Source organism: Tiliqua scincoides, chromosome 3 (assembly GCF_035046505.1).
Source record: "Tiliqua scincoides isolate rTilSci1 chromosome 3, rTilSci1.hap2, whole genome shotgun sequence".
Classification (NCBI taxonomy): domain Eukaryota; kingdom Metazoa; phylum Chordata; class Lepidosauria; order Squamata; family Scincidae; genus Tiliqua; species Tiliqua scincoides.
The window spans coordinates 29,010,688-29,029,705 of record NC_089823.1 but is presented as its reverse complement, the minus strand read 5'-3'; the positions used below and the strand labels follow the sequence as shown (position 1 = coordinate 29,029,705).

Genomic DNA, 19,018 nt, shown 5'->3' with positions numbered 1-19,018 from the left:
CGGAAATACAGTGAATGTTTTAAATCCAATTATCTCCTTCTAGTTAATTTAGGGAGTCTTTCAGATTTGAAATATTTACCTATAAGTGACTTACAATGCCTTCAGAAATGTTATTCATAAAATCAATGTGACTCTTCCTCTCTGGAATTCTTTATAGACACTTTTAGCATTTTCAGTGCACAGCGCCGTTTACCATGCACATTTCCTAAAGTACTGAACCTTCCCTTTTAAGCATATGTAAAATGTGTCAAGTGAGACAAAATGCACTTTAGTGCCTGGAAGGGATATTTGCTGTAATTGGCCACAAACTGAGCTTTGGGCTGGTCAACACATCGTGCTCCTAGTGTTCAATGCAAACATGGCTAGGAAAGGCAATGTTAACTCACACCTCTGGTGACTATCTGGTATGTAATGAGAAATGTCAAGTCCCAAGATCAATGAAATTTCAGGCTCTAGGGACACAACAGGAATAGCATTGATCCTTTTAAAGAACACCAGTCAAAGGCTGAATGCAATATATTGCACAGATAGGCTCAAGAGGATAAGCGGCCAAGTCCAGCATACCTACATGACAAAAAATTCAATCAGCTCTCAGTAAAGGCGGCTGGCTCCATTCTCCTCCTTTTCATGCAGGGAGGTGGTTCCAATTAAAGTGTGCAAATTAATTTTTATCACTTCCAAATTAGTTTCTGAATTTGTGTCTGTTTCAGAAGACAACATCTGTCCCCCACTTTTTAGTTCTAGCTGTTTAAATGTCAGTTCAAAGATTTGGAATTTTTTTCAGCCTCTTTTTGTTTGAAAGAGAGATTGTTATAATTGTTTCATTTCTATATTTTCAAACAATCTATTTTATGAAAAAGTGTAGAGGTACAGAAGAAAGAAATGCTGGAAATTTAAGCACAGAAGATCTTCCAAATCATGCACGAAAAATAACTATTAGGTAACGGGTATGATAAAAATCTCCTGCTATGATTTTTCTTGCCTGACCCACAACACAGTAATCCAGCATATCAACACAACATGTGGTCCCACTCCTGTAGGCAACGGACCTCACTCCAAATGCTACATTCCATGTATATGGAAGCCTTCAAGTTGCAGGCAGAAAGGAAGGGATTGGAGCAAGCAAAGTGCTGAGAATGTGAGGCCTCAATTCTATGGTGGTGGTGGAATCCTAACCTCAATCCTATGGTGGTGGTGATGGGAGAATTGGACAGCCTGCTGGGTTGCAGGGCAACAAGGTAGGCTGCCTAATCACTTATGGGTCTCCTCAGACATACACCAGCCATTTTAGTGGTGTATGTCCAAGGAGAGAAAAGGGGGAGGGAGGTTGTAAAAAGAAGGGATTAGATCTAGCATGTGAGACTGTCACCTGATGTCACCCCACCCATGTTTCTTCCCCAATGTGTCCTGTTACTCCCCCTCCCACAGACTGTCCCTCATGCCAGCTTACCTTCTCTGGTGCAGGCTGCTGGCTGTAGTAGTGGGCATCCAATGCTACTTTTGCAGCAGCAGCATGGAAAAGGGTGTTGGTGGCACACACTGTGCATTGTCAGCCCCCGATTTGTGACAGAGAGATATTGTCCTGCTGCCAGAGACCCTCAGATAGGATTGGGCAGTTTAATGGAACAGCAGATCACTTCTCAGGAGTTAAGATTATGGCTCAGTTAACAGATTTTGTTATAACTAATATAAATTCCTGATTGGTCATATGATTTGTAGATCATATGCAGGGTGTCTCAAAAAAATGTACACACATTTTAATGAGCTTTAATTCAGACATCCTTCATTGTAGAAAACTTGCAACACTCAAAACATCTAAGATAAGCAACTGGAGAGATGTGTGGAACCATCCCAGCAAACATGTTGATGGATGTCTGCAGATCCCTTAGGGCCCAATTCTAACTCATTTTCCAGTGCCAATGCAGCCATGCCAATGAAGCGTGCACTGCATCCTAAGGTGGGCAGTCACAGAGGCCTCCTTTGTTCCCTTACCTCAAGGCTGCATTTTGATTGCACCGGAGCTGGAAAATTGGATAGGATTGGGCCCGTAGTCAGCAATGTGAACAGTATATAGATGCCAATGGTGAACATTTCAAGCACTTGGTCTAATTCCTTAACTAATTAATTGATTAATTAATTTGGTCAAACAACTGCTTCTGTGTACACCATATGCGTGAATAGTACATGTATATCTACTGGATGTGTGAATAGTACAAGTGTATATTGTATGTGTGAATTACAGCATAATAAATTTGACACTAGAAAGTCTGTGTACATTTTCTTGAGATGCTTTGTATTTAGAATTCTGCCCAATATCTCAGTCTTATAAATAACTAGCAAGGAAACATCTCAGCAATGGATTTTCAAGTAATTAAGTTATTCTCTCAGCAGTTAGCAAAACAAAAAACATTAAGGTGAGGAGTGTGTGAGCACGCGTATATACCAGACTATGTACATGTATGTGAAGTTTCAAACTGTATGATTAGCAAGTGTTGATTGAAGAAAAAAAATAAGGGACAGAGTGATCCTGCTTTATATGATTTTCTGAAACAACTGAAGTTTCTCTTGGTAATTGGATGCACTGAAGCTGAAATTGATAATTAACTGTCTTTCAGAATAAAGGATCATTAGAAAGTCAAGCACCTAACCCATATAATGACTACAACCTGACATTTTTCTTTTGAATTCCTTACCTCCTTATGGTCTGTAATATAAAATATCTTATCTGTGTTTCCAGATGACAGCTTTTGAGAAACTAATCCTTTTCTGAAAATATCATCTGCATCTTCCTAGAGATTCATTTTAAAGATGTTAACTAATTGGATTTAACCTACACTGTACATCTCACTTTCATTTTTCTTACAAGATAAGCCCTAATCTCCTGGCAGTAAATGCACAGGAACTGAAGATGTTACAGAGAAATATTTCTGAATAGAACTGTTCTGGTGATTTAACACTATGCTTTCCAGCTAAAACACAAGAGTAGGGGGCTGGTAGAACCATTCTGCTACTATGCACGTTCATAGACGGCAGGTAGTGAAATGGCCTCTAATGGCAAAATAAAGAGGAAAATGCAGTGAACACCAACTGCAGTCAGGCCAACTGTAGTGTTACCAGAAGGATATGGCAGAGTTACAGCCCAATCCTGAGCTGCTGCCAGAGGTGCAGCACCACCAAAATGGCTACCGCTGCATCCTGTGGGCGCCATGGAAGCCGCTGGAGTCTCCTTGGAGACAGGACATACACACTTTCCAGGAGTAAGCCCCATTGAACCTAATGTGACTTACTTCCAAGTACACATGCATAGATTTACGCTGTAAGGTTATATTTTTATGAGTTCATTCCTGGGAGTAAATCTCACTGAACACAATGGGACTTACTTCTGAGTAAACTTATATAGGACTGTGCTTTGCAACTCTGTTGCTGTTTGCTTTGTCCTCTCAGAGCAGAAAGCTATTTGATATTCTGCTTAGTTTTTCCAGTTTGGATAACTGAATCATGAAAGCTCTTGCTTGCAGCAGGAACATCCCCTTATGGAAGTGGTTCTCCAACTTTTAGCACCGGGACCCACTTTGTAGAATGACAATATGTCTGGGACCCAACGGAAATGATGTCATGGCGGGAAGTGACATAATCAAGCAAATTAAAGTACAGTTACGTGCTGCTTAATGACAGAGATGCAGGCCGGCATCCGGGTTGTCAAGCAGGGCTTGACGCTATGTGAAGCCTCCAAAGGGTAAGGGAAGCTCTGCTCCCCTTGCTTCTGGAGGCTTTTCTGAGCCTCCCAGGAGCAGCGTGCATTTGAGCACTTCCCCTATAAAGAATGCCGGAATCATTCAAGAGATGCGACTTCCAGTTTTCTCTGAGAAACTGGAAATCACACCTCTCGTGCAATTGGGGCATTCTGAGTCTCTGGGAAGCTCAGAAAAGCCTCCAGAGGTCCAGGGAGAGAAGCTCTCCTCAGCTTGGGGAGTGCGACCGCCTGAGTAGTGGTGGCCGTCGCATATGCAAACTGTCGCTGGCCAGAAGGTCATTAAAGAGTGCACACCTGTAATTATGAATAATTAAAGTAAACTAAAACAAATAAATAAGGGGAAGATGGCTCTGTTCTACCAAGTGAATTTTCTCAGTAGCCTGCCTGCAATAACACTCCCTCCCACAAAAAAAATCAGTAAGATTTTCAGCCTTATCCTGTGCCCAGTTCAAGTTCTTATGTTTAAACCATATCAGTATCAGAACCTACCTAGCTTTACAAGTCTAAAAAAGAAAAAAGAAATTCGCCTTACCAGCTCAAGCCTCTGTTTTTTTCTTTTTTGGGGGGGCTGCCTTCTGGAGCATTTGTTGAGCTCCACTTTCATCAGATCAGGACCATTCTGGTGGCCTTGCATTCCTCTTTGCCTGACCTGGCCACTAGCCAAAGCACTTTTGCTTACTCATGGGTAAATGTGACCAAGTAGCTTAGTTTTGCTTTCCACAGGGCTCAATACATTTGTCAGTTTGGAGGGAGGAACTTCCTTTTTGGGTGTTTTTGGGGGGCTGCTTTCATCGGATTGGGACCATTCTGGTGTCCTTGGATTCCTTTCAGCCTGTCCTTTCCAAAGGACTAAGGCAAGTTACTCACGAGTAAATGCACGATATGGCTCAGTTTCACTTTGCATAGGGCTCCATGCATTTGTCTTCTCAGCTATCAGCTTATCAGCTAAAGCTTCACAACCCACCAACAATCAGGTCATGACCCACCAAGTACATCACGACCCACAGTTTGAGAAATGCTGCCTTATGGCATCTCCAAAAGGTACCTTTTCAACCTCTTCATAAATGACCTGGAGACAGGGTTGGGCAGTGAGGTGGCAAAGTTTGCAGACGACACCAAACTTTTCCGAGTGGTGAAGACCAGAAGTGATTGTGAGGAGCTCCAGAAGGATCTCTCCAGACTGGCAGAATGGGCAGCAAAATGGCAGATGCGCTTCAATGTCAGTAAGTGTAAAGTCATGCACATTGGGACAAAAAATCAAAACTTCACATATAGGCTGATGGGTTCTGAGCTGTCTGTGACAGATCAGGAGAGAGATCTTGGGGTGGTGGTGGACAGGTCGATGAAAGTGTCGACTCAATGTGCGGCGGCAATAAAGAAGGCCAATTCTATGCTTGGGATCATTAGAAAAGGTATTGAGAACAAAATGGCTAATATTATAATGCTGTTGTACAAATCGATGGTAAGGCCACACCTGGAGTATTGTGTCCAGTTCTGGTCGCTGCACCTCAAAAAAGACATAGTGGAAATGGAAAAGGTGCAAAAGAGAGCGACTAAGATGATTACTGGGCTAGGGCACCTTCCTTATGAGGAAAGGCTACGGCGTTTGGGCCTCTTCAGCCTAGAAAAGAGGCACCTCAGGGGGGACATGATTGAGACATACAAAATTATGCAGGGAATGGACAGAGTGGATAGAGAGATGCTCTTTACACTCTCACATAACACCAGAACCAGGAGAAATCCACTGAAATTGAGCGTTGGGAGAGTTAGGACAGACAAAAGAAAATATTTCTTTACTCAGTGTGTGGTTGGTCTGTGGAACTCCTTGCCACAGGATGTGGTGATGGTGTCTGGCCTGGACGCCTTTAAAAGGGGATTGGACAAGTTTCTGGAGAAAAAATCCATTATGGGTTACAAGCCATGATGTGCATGTACAACCTCCTGATTTTAGAAATGGGCTATGTCAGTATGCCAGATGCAAGGGAGGGCACCAGAATGAGGTCTCTTGTTATTTGCCGTGCTCCCTGGGGCATTTGGTGGGCCGCTGTGAGATACAGGAAGCTGGACTAGATGGGCCTATAGCCTGATCCAGTGGGGCTGTTCTTATGTTCTTATGCCTGTTGAGCTTTTGCTTAAAGTGTGCCAGCAAGAGAGAATCCACCATTCCCCCTTGATATTTGGTTCCACTGTGAAACTACTTACACCATTAAGAAATATTTGCATCAATTCTTAATTGCATTATAACCAATTAAATGCCATAAACTTATAGCCTACTGTAATTTATGACTATAAAATTGTGCTTACAGTCTGCATGCAAAGTTTTCTGGAAATTCTAAAAGTCACGACTGATGTTTAAAGGAGCAATGCTAAATATATCTCTATATATTAACATATATTTATATCTATATCTGTATAAAGATGTTTAATAACTTACTGCTATTTGGATTATCTCCTATGATATGGTGTCGACCACTCCAATACCACAGCAATAACGTAGCATCACGAGAACCAGAAACTATGTAGCAGTCTCCACCAATATAGGATTCTGATCTGGCGAGACAAGTGACTACATCCCAGTGGCCAAACACAATCTGAGTTAGTTTACCTATAATGAAGAAAATATGTCTTTGTGTTTTGTAGCTTTATGAATACAAGGTGAAGCAAACAGATCTAATCACATGACATGAATAAAAATAATATTTAACACTGGACTATGAATTGATGACAGTGCCTTTCTGCAAGCAGCACTCCAAGGATCAGGCCTTGGGCTCTATTAATTTATGCACTGGAAGACAAATTTCCCCTCAGGGCTCCCTCACTACATCCCCAAAATGGTTTTCATAACCCTCTGTGAATTCACTTCCATATCTGTGGGTGTCACCCTGAGATAACATCACCAACTGGCTTGCTGTTTGATTCATCTAGCCTCCTGCTGGTCTGTCTGGAGTCCTCACAAGGGATGCTCTGAAAACTGGTGCCAGTATGGGGGCTACCACTTCCCTACAGGTAGACTCTGGAGTTGCGCGCGCGCACGCGCACACACACACACACACACACACACACACACACACACCATTCATACACCTGTTAGTCTCTTTCTGAGAGGTTTCCCCTCACTAGCTGCTGCTACTAAGCTTCTAAACTGGTTTTTAAGCTCCTTTGTATTTGAGGTCATGGCATAGAAGCTACTTAAAAAAGAACTGCCATGTTTGTGTGCATGTTTTCTGAGCATGTTATTTTCCTTTCAGCAGCTCTCACAACAGCAACAACAAAAAACACTCTACCTTTTAAATTTAGGACTGTTTAAAAAGTGGTTTTCAGTTCTGTAAATCCCAATAAATGATTTACAGGTCTCACAATGATTTAAGTGGGCATGTTTTTATTTTCTTCATTCTATTTTCATCTTCAAGATATCAATCTAATTCACATACTGGTCTACAACAACTTTTTCAGTTCTACTTTTAAAAATAATTAGTTAGCTGCCATATTCAGTTTCACAATGAAACAGTATTAAAACTAGGATTGCATACACAAGCACTACCTGTTTCTGTAGAATAAACTCGAAAGCTCTTGTCCCAGAAACCACAGATAAGAATGTAGCGATTATCTGCTGTGACCACAAAGCAATGAGCATTGATCTGAATGCTTTGATCCACAAGGTCCGTGATCTGCCGTTTGTTCACACCAGAGTTATTGGCTGCAGGAAATGGAGGGGGGGGGGAAATGTCCTTTATGCAATGCATCACTTACATGTGCAATTCCTTGTCTCAAGATGCAGTAATGCCCATTGAGATCCTTTAAAAAGGGGGCAAGACAAGTTTTTGGGTAATAGGTCTACAGTGGCCTTGGTTACAAGAACCCTGACAGATACTATCATCCCCATATTACTACTGGTGAGCAGAGGAAGGTCCACCTAAGGCCACCTAGTGAGTTCACAACAGAGGTGAAGTCAAACCAAGAATGTTCTGATACGCAACTCTCACAATACTACACCAGCTCTTAACAAGCAGCTTTCCAAAACAATTGTAGTTTTAAATTTATTAATTTTCAGGGATGTGCTCAAGTCACTGGTCCAGAGTTGCGATTAAAGTCAGGATCAGCAACGTCCATGACGTGACTCAACTTGAGTGTTCAAAAAATGTGCGCTTGCACAACTTGAGTTTGGTCATCCCAAATTCAGTTCCCATTCCTGTTAATTTTATTTTGAAGTTTATACCCTGCCCTTTCCATAAAAAACAGGCACAAGCTGCTAAGTCCATGAAACTGGGTGGACATTAATTACTGTTCCTTTCTATCTTCAGATACATAGTGAAGACTGTAAAATGCCGCATAATTGATCACCTTTGAACTCATCCTTTCTAAGAGTTATGTTTTATTCGCTAACATACCAATCAATGGATCCATTTCAATGGGAAGATGATGAGCTTGATCCAAAGAATATCCTGGGGCTCCCCTGAGGCCTAAATAATTATACAAAAAGAATCATACAGATGTTATTTTATCTTACTAGGACAGATTCTACTGAGAGGTAATCATACTCCTAATTTTTAGCCCTTCTAGTTTTCCTTCTGATCATATACACCTTCCTTTGCTTAAACAATGTCCAATAACAACAACCACAACAAATTCTGGGAGGGGGCAATTGGGCATCCAAGCTCACATGAAGAGGTCTGAGGGCAACTACAGATGTCCACATACTCATAAACCAACCAATGAGACAAGCCTATGACTTGAAGCCTATGAAGCTATATTACTTAACGTGAAGCCCAAGGATGCTCATGTTCTGATCAGAGTGAACCTATGCACGGCCTGTTACATCTGCCTCGCTGGGGATCAGAGAAGTATAACGGCACCCAGCAATCTAAGGGCCTGATTAAGTACAGTAAGTACAAGTAAGTTTGGCTGTTGCTAGTGACCAGGTGTGGATCTTACAAAAGTAAAGCAAGCAATTACAGACAAACTTAAAAGCAATTTCCTAATGTGTCTTAGCTTACTGGTCCTCCAGTAACGTGCTGGAATCCCTAGCATGTATGCACTGCTGAAACAGAGACGCCTGTGTTGGCTCGGTCATGTCGTGAGAATGGATGATGGCCAGATCCCAAAGGATCTCCTCTATGGAGAACTTGTGCAAGGAAAGCGCCCTACAGGTAGACCACAGCTGCGATACAAGGACATCTGCAAGAGGGATCTGAAGGCCTTAGCAGTGGACCTCAACAAGTGGGAAACCCTGGCCTCTGAGCGGCCCGCTTGGAGGCAGGCTGTGCAACATGGCCTTTCCCAGTTTGAAGAGACACTTGGCCAACAGTTTGAGGCTAAGAGGCAAAGAAGGAAGGCCCATAGCCAGGGAGACAGGCCAGGGACAGACTGCACTTGCTCCCAGTGTGGAAGGGATTGTCACTCCCGAATCGGCCTTTTCAGCCACACTAGACGCTGTTCCAGAACCACCTTTCAGAGCGCGATACCATAGTCTTTCGAGACTGAAGGTTGCCAACTAACTTACTGGTCCTCCTTGTACTTTTCCTAAGATCCACATTTGGGCACTGCTAACACTTAAGCCCCTTTCCAAGTTTGCTTATCTTTTTATTTCCTTCTTGTATTATCCAAACCCCATTTTAATATTTTAACTCTTCACTTGCTTGTTGTTGGTTAAACTAAGTCAGAGCCTTGCCATAGTACTTCTAGGCTCTTGGCAACTTGCTGCAGTCTAGGTTTTTTGGAAATTCTCCCTGCAATTGGAAGGAAGGTTTCTGAAGATGACCCCCACCCCAGTCATCATAATGGCAGCAGAGGCTACCAATTTGGCCTGGGCGTAGGGCAGATCAGTGGAAAGAACAGCACCAAGCCCCCCACCCACCCTCTGATCATCACAATCCTTTATATCAAGACCAATGTGCTAGATCAGAGCTACTGGATGTTGCATATTTCTGCAAAACACCTCCTTGTTTCAAGTTCCAAGTATTTTTACTGTCATAAACATATGAACCATGATGCTACTGAAGAAGACTTTGACATACTTTCAATGGTACAACAGCAAGAAACCAAGAAAGAATGCCTCTATTCATACTAAAAGCAGACTCTTGAATCCTTGAATTGGACAGTATGTGAATAAACAAACATGGCTGCCCTTGAAATACCTAATTTAGCCCCAAGAATTTGCTGTTATCCAAGCAAGCTGGTGGACTGCAAGCTAGAGGAACAATATGCATTCTAATTCCAAGGTACTAGAACTATAAAGCAATATTTAAAACAATACCAGATGGTATGTTTAGAAGAAATTCAAATGTACTGAGATGCCAGGTAACTATCCTGGCAAAAAAACTGTATGTGTTGGTATATACTACCAGGTACAGTAGCCTAGAGCATATTTGTATGAAACTGAAACCATGCATTCTTCATGTAAAATTCAACACAAATCTCAAAAGAAGCACATACCTACTGTATTATGCCATCTATTCACTGCAAAAAGCCGGCTGCAAGTCACAGTTACCACGGCAGGAATGGTAAGGTGGGGAAGTGTGTTGGCTGCCACGTGTGTGACAGGAGAATTGGATGGAAATTTGAGAACCATTATAACATCCTGCTGCATCTGATCTTTAAACATAAGTGGACTCTGTGGAAGGAAACACTGTTGAGTAGAAAGGAGAAAAGAGCAGAGGGAAACAGAAGGGATATCACAATTAGTGAGGGGAAAATCAGGAAAAAGTCAGGAAGTATTTGTACATACAGGGGAAACAATGCTACCTGCGCATCTACTGTACGAATACAAGACAACAACATTAGCAAACCTATCCACGGAGCATAACATGAGGGCAAAAGAGAAGAGGTATGGTTAAGGTCCATTAGGTTATCATTACAGGGTGTGAAATGATAAAGTCAGCATTAACAGAGAAAATCGCAATAAAATGGTTATTAAATTTCATTCAGTGAAGACGTCAGTCAAATACAAGCATCACTTAAGTCATCCATATGGTTCTCTCTCTCTCTCTCTCTGTAATACAATGGTTAAAATGTGGAAGATGTCAGTCAGTTCTGACAGATATTTGGATGTTCTATAGAAGTAATGATAACGTTGATTTTAATGGCACTGAAGAGAAAACTGCACATTATTGGAAGAAACACCTGGGCTGCTGCTGAAAATGGCAGTCCATGAAAATATTTCCTCAATCATACAATGTAGTACAACTTCCTGATGTCATTGCATGGGACATTTCTCTCACCAGCAATTATCCACCCATGATGTAAAGCTGAGGGGTGGCACCAGACATGAAACAAGTTATACCCTAAGTTACAGAGGAAAGCTGAAAACAGTGGACCTGTGCTGTGCAGTTCTGCTCTGAGCTTGAACTACAATATCTATATTATACATGTACAATATGTATATATAGTGAAGGATGTGAGTGTAACCCTCCAAAATACAGTTAAAATCACAGGCCCTAATCCAGTGGCACTCATGGGCTAATCCCCATGCACAATGGTCTTTTAAATTTCTTTCCCAAATAGGACTATCCCTGCAGCACATTCCGAGTTTCTATATGAACTCCTTTGAGTTTAAATAGCAGCTCATCATGCAGGATGTGTGGTTGGGAAACACATGAGGGGCTTCTTTGGAGACAAGAAAAATGCTGCAGTTTGTAGATTCAGATCCTTCTACATCTTTGGATCATGGTAACATGTAAGAATAAATACATAAATTGTCCCTTATATTTGGGCATTCCATCACAAAAATTAAAATGTTTATAGTATGATTACAAGCTAGGCTGGCCCATCCAGGAGGCCAACTGAAGCAGTCGCCTCAGGCAGCAGATTGGTAGGAAGCACCCATCTCTTGCCTCCACTGCTAATTCTCTGGATTGGGAAGGAAAGAGCAAGGAGAAGGAGATGTGGAATGCTGAGCTAGAACACTGGAGAATGGGAGAAGCAGAAGGGGCTCATTATTGGCAAAGACGGGCCAGCACTTGGCTTGCTGACTCAGGCATCAGGAGATCTTGGGCCAGCCCTTACAAGGAGAAGGGGAGCACTGTATGTGGAACATGTTTTTAGGCATATTCTAATCTCCAAGACAACTTCTGGGTTTTTTAGTAACATTGCCTTTAATTCAACAGTATGAATTTTAAATAAAAAGTTAACCACATTTTCAGATTGTGAACAGATTTGGCAGGTGTTTTTATGTTCATCAGCGAGAAAAAAGTTCAGTTGCCAAAAAAAATAATTATTATTTATGCAATCTTGTCTGTGCTTTTCATGGGAGCAGAAACAAAAATTTGAAAAATACTATACTTTGGAATGTACTGAAGCTTTATAGAAAATTCCTATTAGTAAGATGTTCCAATCAAGAGCAGAAATGGAAACAGATCTCATTGTTTCCAATTTAGCAGAGTAATGTCTTTTCTCTGTAATAAATACACAAAATAATGGATTAGGAATGATCTGGGAGTTCAAATTGAAGTGAAAGTGCACACTGTGTCCTCTCTAGAGAGTGGGCAGGAGGTTTCCCACATGATTTGAACTACAATTCCTCAGTCCTGACAAGTAGCCAATGTTCATAAATCATTTCCTAATGCTTCCTTGTCCTCTTGCAATATGATCTCCACCAGAAGAAAATCTTCTAGGCTTTTTATTTCTCACAATGGTATTCATCAAATACATATTTATGATGATGGAAGCTTGTTTATAAAAAAAAAAAAATTAACCAAGAACTTGGCAAAACGAAGCCAGCAACTGTCAAAAAACCCACATTCACCTATATACTGTGGTGTGCAATGTTTCTTGCCAGAGAGAAAAATACAGTGTTTGTGGGGAACTCAGGACATATAAAGAGAAAGTGTTACTTAAATTGGTATTTTATGACCTATAAAGGATCCCTGGATTCAGAAGAAATAAATTCCCAACAAGCAGTTATATCTCACCAGGTGCATGGCAGAGCTCCGAGGCGGATGTGGCTCAATAAGCAACTGAGATGGCGTTTGTCCAAAGTTCTGTATCTGTGCCTCCATGGCCTGCAGGGAACGGAGAGTGATTGTCATAATCAATATGCATCAAAGAGATAGGTCAACACACTCCTTGACAATGCAAGCAGATTCCAAGTCAGCCATGAAAAAAAAGTCCAGAAAATTCACCGGGTGCACTTCTCCCAGGCTGCAGACTCATCCAAGTGTTAGTATTTTGTAGACAAGCTTTGCTTCTCCTTTCAAGCATGCTTCAGTTAACCAACTAACCATTCCTATTTCAAGTAGCTAGAAATGCATGTGAAAATGTTAACCTGTACGGACATGCAGCTAAGGTCCTGTGAGATTTTTCTGCACTAAATGCAGCATGTATACCTTAATAAAGTCCTTTGTAAGGAGGAAAGTATGAGGATCTCTAATAAAATAAGCCTCTGGAATCTTAAATGAAGAAAGAAATTGAGAAAATTCATGGATAATGCAAATCTGAAACAAGAAAATTCTATAGTTTCCATAATGAAAGCTTTAATCAGAGCATACATGCAGTAGACAAGGATTGCAACTGAATGTATATGACTTGCAGATAACACAGAGTTTTCATATAATTTAATAAACAGTTTTAGTGCATTTTTATTATGTGTTTCCTATGTAGAATGTTTGTTAGTGCTCCTGACAGTAACAAATGTGTAAATATTTGGCCCACATTCTTTTGTAATGTAAAAATGACATGTCAAGTAAGACTTCTATCACCTTTTAGGCTAAAATGTTTCAACTATCTTATTAAAAATATTGAACTTTATTCTAGAAAATTAAGAACCCTATCCAATCCTAGGCCAGTGCCAGTCTCCTGTGTGCTGCCCCAGAAGATGGCCATTGTAAAAGTGCCATAAGATACTTCATGGTAGTCAAAACAACAGAGATGCTGGCAGGGAGGCCAGCGTGGAGCGAGCGCGTTGGGATTCCATGCTAGTCAGAGGAACCCCGGGAGCCATCAGTGGTAAGTTCCCCACTGAGTGGCGGAGAGGTGTTATGGGGCTCGGAGTGGGTAGGGAGGAGGGCGATTCAGGCCCGGGAGAGGCATGGAGATGGCAGCAACTTCATTAAAAAGCCACAGTTAAAAAACAACAAACCAAGTGCAGTCATATAATAATCATCATAGATAAATCAATTCAAAACAAAAAAACCCATCATCCAAGGCCAAACAAAATACAGTGACAACAGTAAGGCAGCCCCAAAAGTCAATCAGAAGTAGTAACACTATTACTTGCCCTTTAAAAGTTAACAGGAAAACTGTCACTGCCGCTCTACACATGGTAAGGGGAAATAAATTCCCTTACTCTGAGTTGTGCAGCAGACATCTCGTATCGTGTGCTGGATACAGTGCTGGCCAGTTGACCTGCCTGTTCCAGCTCAGGACAGGATTGTGCTGCCCAATGCTATCTTCCAGAAACTTAGCAAGCAACATTCTTTCTTTCTTTCTTTCTTTCTTTTTCTCTAAATATTCAGTTATACAAGCGAGGACTAATATCTAAATGGTTAATGCCAAACGTTGCCTATTGGGGATATCGAGTTTTTCAAAAGCTGTCTTGATATGCAAGTCAAGCAAAACATGCTATTTCCAGCATTTCAGACAAGATTAAGGTAATTCTCTTGTGCTTTTAAAGCATTACTTTGAAATAAAAATGTTATATTTAGTAGCTGTATTCATCATGGACATTCATCTGTCACTTTTTACAGCAACAGCTTAGGCATTGTTTCTTTCTTTTGCAGATGCAGCAGAGAAATGAATTAAATCTTATAGAGAGTGGCCTGGTTTTAATTTACACATTTGCTTTCAACTGGACCAGTCCCTGGCAAATTCAGATTATACAGCTACAAATGTCTTTTACACAAATGCTATCGATTTTAGCTCCCACTTCAAGCAGATTTGTGTTAAAGAATAAGGAATTTGAGAACAACAGTAACTTCTAAATAAGATGGCTTGACAAAGAATTGGGGGCTTAAATTTCTTCTGTCAGAGAAAACCACTATTTTACAGCTAAATATATCTTGCTTAGTACGCACTCAGTGGCTGTTTTACCACCTGATCTTCTGTATATAGGAGTCAATGGCAACCCCACAGAATTTCCAATCCCTTTGGAGACAGTAAATCTGATTGGGCAGAGCTATTGGCTTCTACTAGCAAACGTATTAAGTGCAACTCTCATTAACCCTGCTCTGAGCAACGTAGTAATCTCCATGTACGCTGTACTGATACTTCTTTGAATGTTAGGAAACATTTCTAGTTATGCTGCTACAAAGGTAGCACCAGAAACTATTATTTGCACTTGTCTAATTTCTGTTCATTAAGAGGTCTGAACATACTTTGGAAAGGTTGATATACTGTGGAATTAACAAATATAGAAAAGGTAAAATGAAGCAAGAAGAGGTTATCTCAAAAAGAAAACAAAATGTGGGTGCAATCCTACCCTGAGCTGGAACAGGCAAGCCAGGAGGCTTGCGTTGTATCCTGCGCAGGATAATGGCTATAAGCAGCTCAGCTAGAGGTAAGGGAAAACATTTCCCCTTACCTCTGGGTAAGGGCTACTGGCCCCTATGGGTCTCCTCAGACTTGTGCCACCACTTGAGGTGGCACAAGTCCAAGGAGAGTGGAGCGGCTTGAAGCTGCTACATTCTCCTTGGGAACAGGGGTTGGGATCTGTCATAACTGCTGGATCCCAGCCCCACCTCCCGCTCCCTGCCCACCTCTGGGGCCGTCCACCTTTTATACAATAAAGGTGTGCTTCCTTGGGCACTGAAGCATGCCCCTCAGTGGCTTCGCTGAGCCTCCTAATGCTTTATAAGGCATTAAAAACATCACTTCCAGATTTTTCAAAAACCGGAAGTTGCTTTTTTAAAAACTTCTAATCATCATTCTGAGCCCAGTAGTAGCTGCAGGCAGACGCACGCAGTCTCTGCCGGACTCAGAAGACCATCTGGAGGTGAGGGGAGCAGAGCTGGGGAGAGGCCCTGCGCACTTGACCCACAGATAACTGAAACCACAGACATACCCCCCTATAATTCTTGACATTTAATTTCAATTCACAATTATATTTAGTCCACTGAGTAAACATTGCAAAGCATCTTCAAAATATGCCTTTAAAACAATTATCAGAGTTTTACCTGCATGGTTATATTTGTTTGGTTACACATTAGAAAATAAAAGAGCATATACTTGAAACCTGTGCAAGTTTCAACCTCTCAAATTACAAGAGTTACATAGACCTAATTTACACATGAAATCAACTGATTCTGGGACAACTCATTTCCCTTATACCTCCAATATTGACAACGAATGGCTTAGGGCCACTCTCCGTATTACGTACTGACACATGTCGACCATACTATAGGTACATGCAGCTACTATAAGTAAATTACTGTTACATTTGCACATTGTGTCTGTTGGAGTATATGTAAAATGTTCTACCGATAACTATACCTGCTCCTGGTTGCTGAAAGCCCTGGTGAAATCTTTAGCCACCCAGTGTTTCAGTAGTGATGGGATGAGTGGCAGTGGCTCCTCCCTATTCCTCTCTCAGAGAAAGAGGAGCCCTGCTGCACATACCTGGACTGAGCAATAAAGGCAGAGAATGGGGAAAAGAGAACATCAGAAGAGCCTTGCTAGATCAGGCCAAAAGTCCATCTAGTCCAGCTTCCTGTATCTCACAGTGGCCCACCAGATGCCTTAGGGAGCACACGAGAGAACAAGAGACCTGCATCCTGGGGCCCTGCCTTGCATCTGGCCTTCTGAGGTAGCCTACTTCTAAACCAGGAAGTTGCACAAATCCAACATGGCTTGTAACCTGTGATGGACTTTTCTCTATAAATTTGTCCAATCCCCTTTTAACGGCATTTAAGCCAGCTGCCATCACCACATCCTGTGGCAAGAAGTTCCACAGACTGACTACACTCTGTCCAAATAAATATTTTCGTTTGTCTGTTCTAACTCTCTGGACACTCAATTTTAGTGAATGTGCTGTAGTGTATGTAGAGGAACCACTGCCACTCTCCTTTGGCCAAAGAGAGTTTTTGACTTAAAGTTTCTTGGGTATGCTCCCATTGTACATGGTGCCAGGCAAAGTGGCAGCATGAGTTTCTCAGCGACTTACACCTTGACCACCTACCTGCACTGGAGGGATTCAGAGTGTTATGCATTTAACTGATTTATTTGAGAACCACTTTATTATTTGCCTCTTGTCTGCAAATCACTTTGTGAACTTATTTGTTGAAAAGCAATATATAAATATCCTTAATCATCATCCTGGGCCAGTAGGCCCGTGATAAGCATGACCCTTAGCCACAGACTGACCCCAGCATGACAGGTGCACCTTAAAACTGTCACTCTTGAAGCATCACTGAAGTAGGTGTTGGGATCATTTCTCCGCATGATCAAAGAATCTGCTTCCCCCTTCCCGTTCCTTGTGCATTTGTACTTGCCAAGCCTAATTAGGGTAGGACAACGCACATTCTTTATAAACAATGGAAGCTGGCAACCATATGAAAAACCTTTGACTGTAGCATCCAGCCATGAAGTTATATTAAAATTATAAATTATGTTATTTAATGAGGAATAGCAGGAAATCTATCAGGCAAACAGAACTCTCTGGCTATATCACACTTAAGATAACATCTGCAATTCAGGCACTTTAAGGAATATTATCAACTACCTTAAAAAAAAAAAAAGATTTATCTCTCTCATGCTCTACAAGTGTCAGTCCTCCCCTTCCTCAGCTTCCTGCTGTCCTCATCTTCTGTTTTTCATTTTTCTCCCCACACTGTTTGTCAGGTTGCACTGTACTGAGTGATGACTCATTCTAGGCAAGATATTTCAGAAGTTTGTACAGTGTCTATGCAACCTTTCAAAAATTATCTTTTGTGTCATTTTTTTTAGCAGGGCATACCAGAAAGAACGAGGGAGAACCCTGCTGACATCCCTTTGTCTACTATCCTAGTATTTCCTTTGAGCTCCAATGACCTCCTTCTAAATGAAACATCCGCTTGCTATATGAAACCTGTGCTACAACCCTTTGACCCTTTATCCAGAGAACCGTCTTCTAGAGTTAAATGTATGCGCATTTCAGCTCATGTAAAAGCAACAGCAACTGGCTGCAATCCACAACACAGGTAGTTATTGCATGGATGGATTCCTTTGCTTTGCAATTATAGTATGCAATTATCATTCATTTCAGTGGGTCTTACATGGGAAGTAATGTTTAATTACTTGTTTCCACTGCTATAACGGAGGTTCCCAAACTGGTGGGTTACGATCCACCAGCCAGAGATGTTTGTCACTGCCCTCTTAGGGGGCAGGGAGGAATGAAGGCAGTGACATGATTGCCAGTATTTTTTTTAAAACTTACCAGGGGCAGTATCTGCCTCCCAGGGGTGGCAGAAGCATGTAGATTCCTCCACAGGGTTTCCCAAGCCTCAGAATGTCTAAAAATGACAATTGTGACCTACCTCTGGTTTCATGTTCACAAAGTAGAAGTGGGTCACGATTGTTTTGTTTAAAAATTCAGAGGCTTGGGGAGTCCTGCAGATGTATCCTTGGGCTCCGCACACCCCCAGGAGACTAGTGCTGGGCCTGGTAAGTTAAACAAATCAATTTCATCCCCAGCAGCAGTGCGATCCTGACAATTACATTGCTGTCTTCCCCTCTCCCACAAAAAATTACAGGTTCCCAACTTCCAAGGATGTGTTTGGGAATTACTGTGTTATACCAAATGTTCAAAATTTAGTGAATTGTGAATGCTGACTTTCCCAGGTGAGACAAGGCTTTTTTTTAACCTCTCACTGGCCTTCTTGTCTCCCTTTCACCATAGCATGGAGCATGAGCTCTGTTAGCTTGGCTGCATACTATAGTGTGGCGGGGGATAAGAATGAACTGTAACCAGGGATGTGCTGACGTCACTGAGCCCAAGTTACGAGTCAGTGACCCAGCGACTCAACTCACAAGTCATAGCCCATGGCTATTGCAACTTAAGAAAAATTTTGAGTTGTTTAAATCCTGAGTCAGAGCCATTTTGAGAAACAAGTCGAATTGTGAGTCAAGGACTTCCCTGAGCAAAACTTCATGGCCAAAAAACCTCCTTCCTTCAAACCCCTAAGCCTCCTGGAACCAACCTAGCCTACCACCATGTCTGCTGCTGCTATCCTTCTGAATGGTGGTTTCCAGATCACCCACGAGCTCTTTCTACGTGACACAGAAGGGGTGAAGAAAAAAAAAGCAAGCAACAACTAAAAAGATATGGATCCAAGTCATACTGAGTCCAGACTCTTTTTT

The 19,018-nt window shown here is 41.7% G+C and overlaps 1 protein-coding gene across 9 annotated transcripts in view; it reads right to left on the bottom strand.

The window, feature by feature from the left end:
• NBEA (neurobeachin) overlaps nt 1-19,018 on the bottom strand; it is a 472,923-nt gene that overhangs the window by 12,053 nt on the left and 441,852 nt on the right. For 4 of the 9 annotated variants that reach the window (XM_066621990.1, XM_066621994.1, XM_066621997.1 and 1 more), the window contains 6 exons: nt 13,075-13,137; nt 12,661-12,750; nt 10,187-10,379; nt 8,143-8,214; nt 7,296-7,451; nt 6,189-6,359 (listed from right to left, as the gene is read on the bottom strand). In XM_066621990.1, coding sequence (XP_066478087.1) covers nt 6,189-6,359; nt 7,296-7,451; nt 8,143-8,214; nt 10,187-10,379; nt 12,661-12,750; nt 13,075-13,137 — 745 coding nt within the window. The remainder of the gene's footprint in view (nt 1-6,188; nt 6,360-7,295; nt 7,452-8,142; nt 8,215-10,186; nt 10,380-12,660; nt 12,751-13,074; nt 13,138-19,018) is intronic. The other 5 variants (XM_066621995.1, XM_066621998.1, XM_066621999.1 and 2 more) reach the window with 3 other exon arrangements.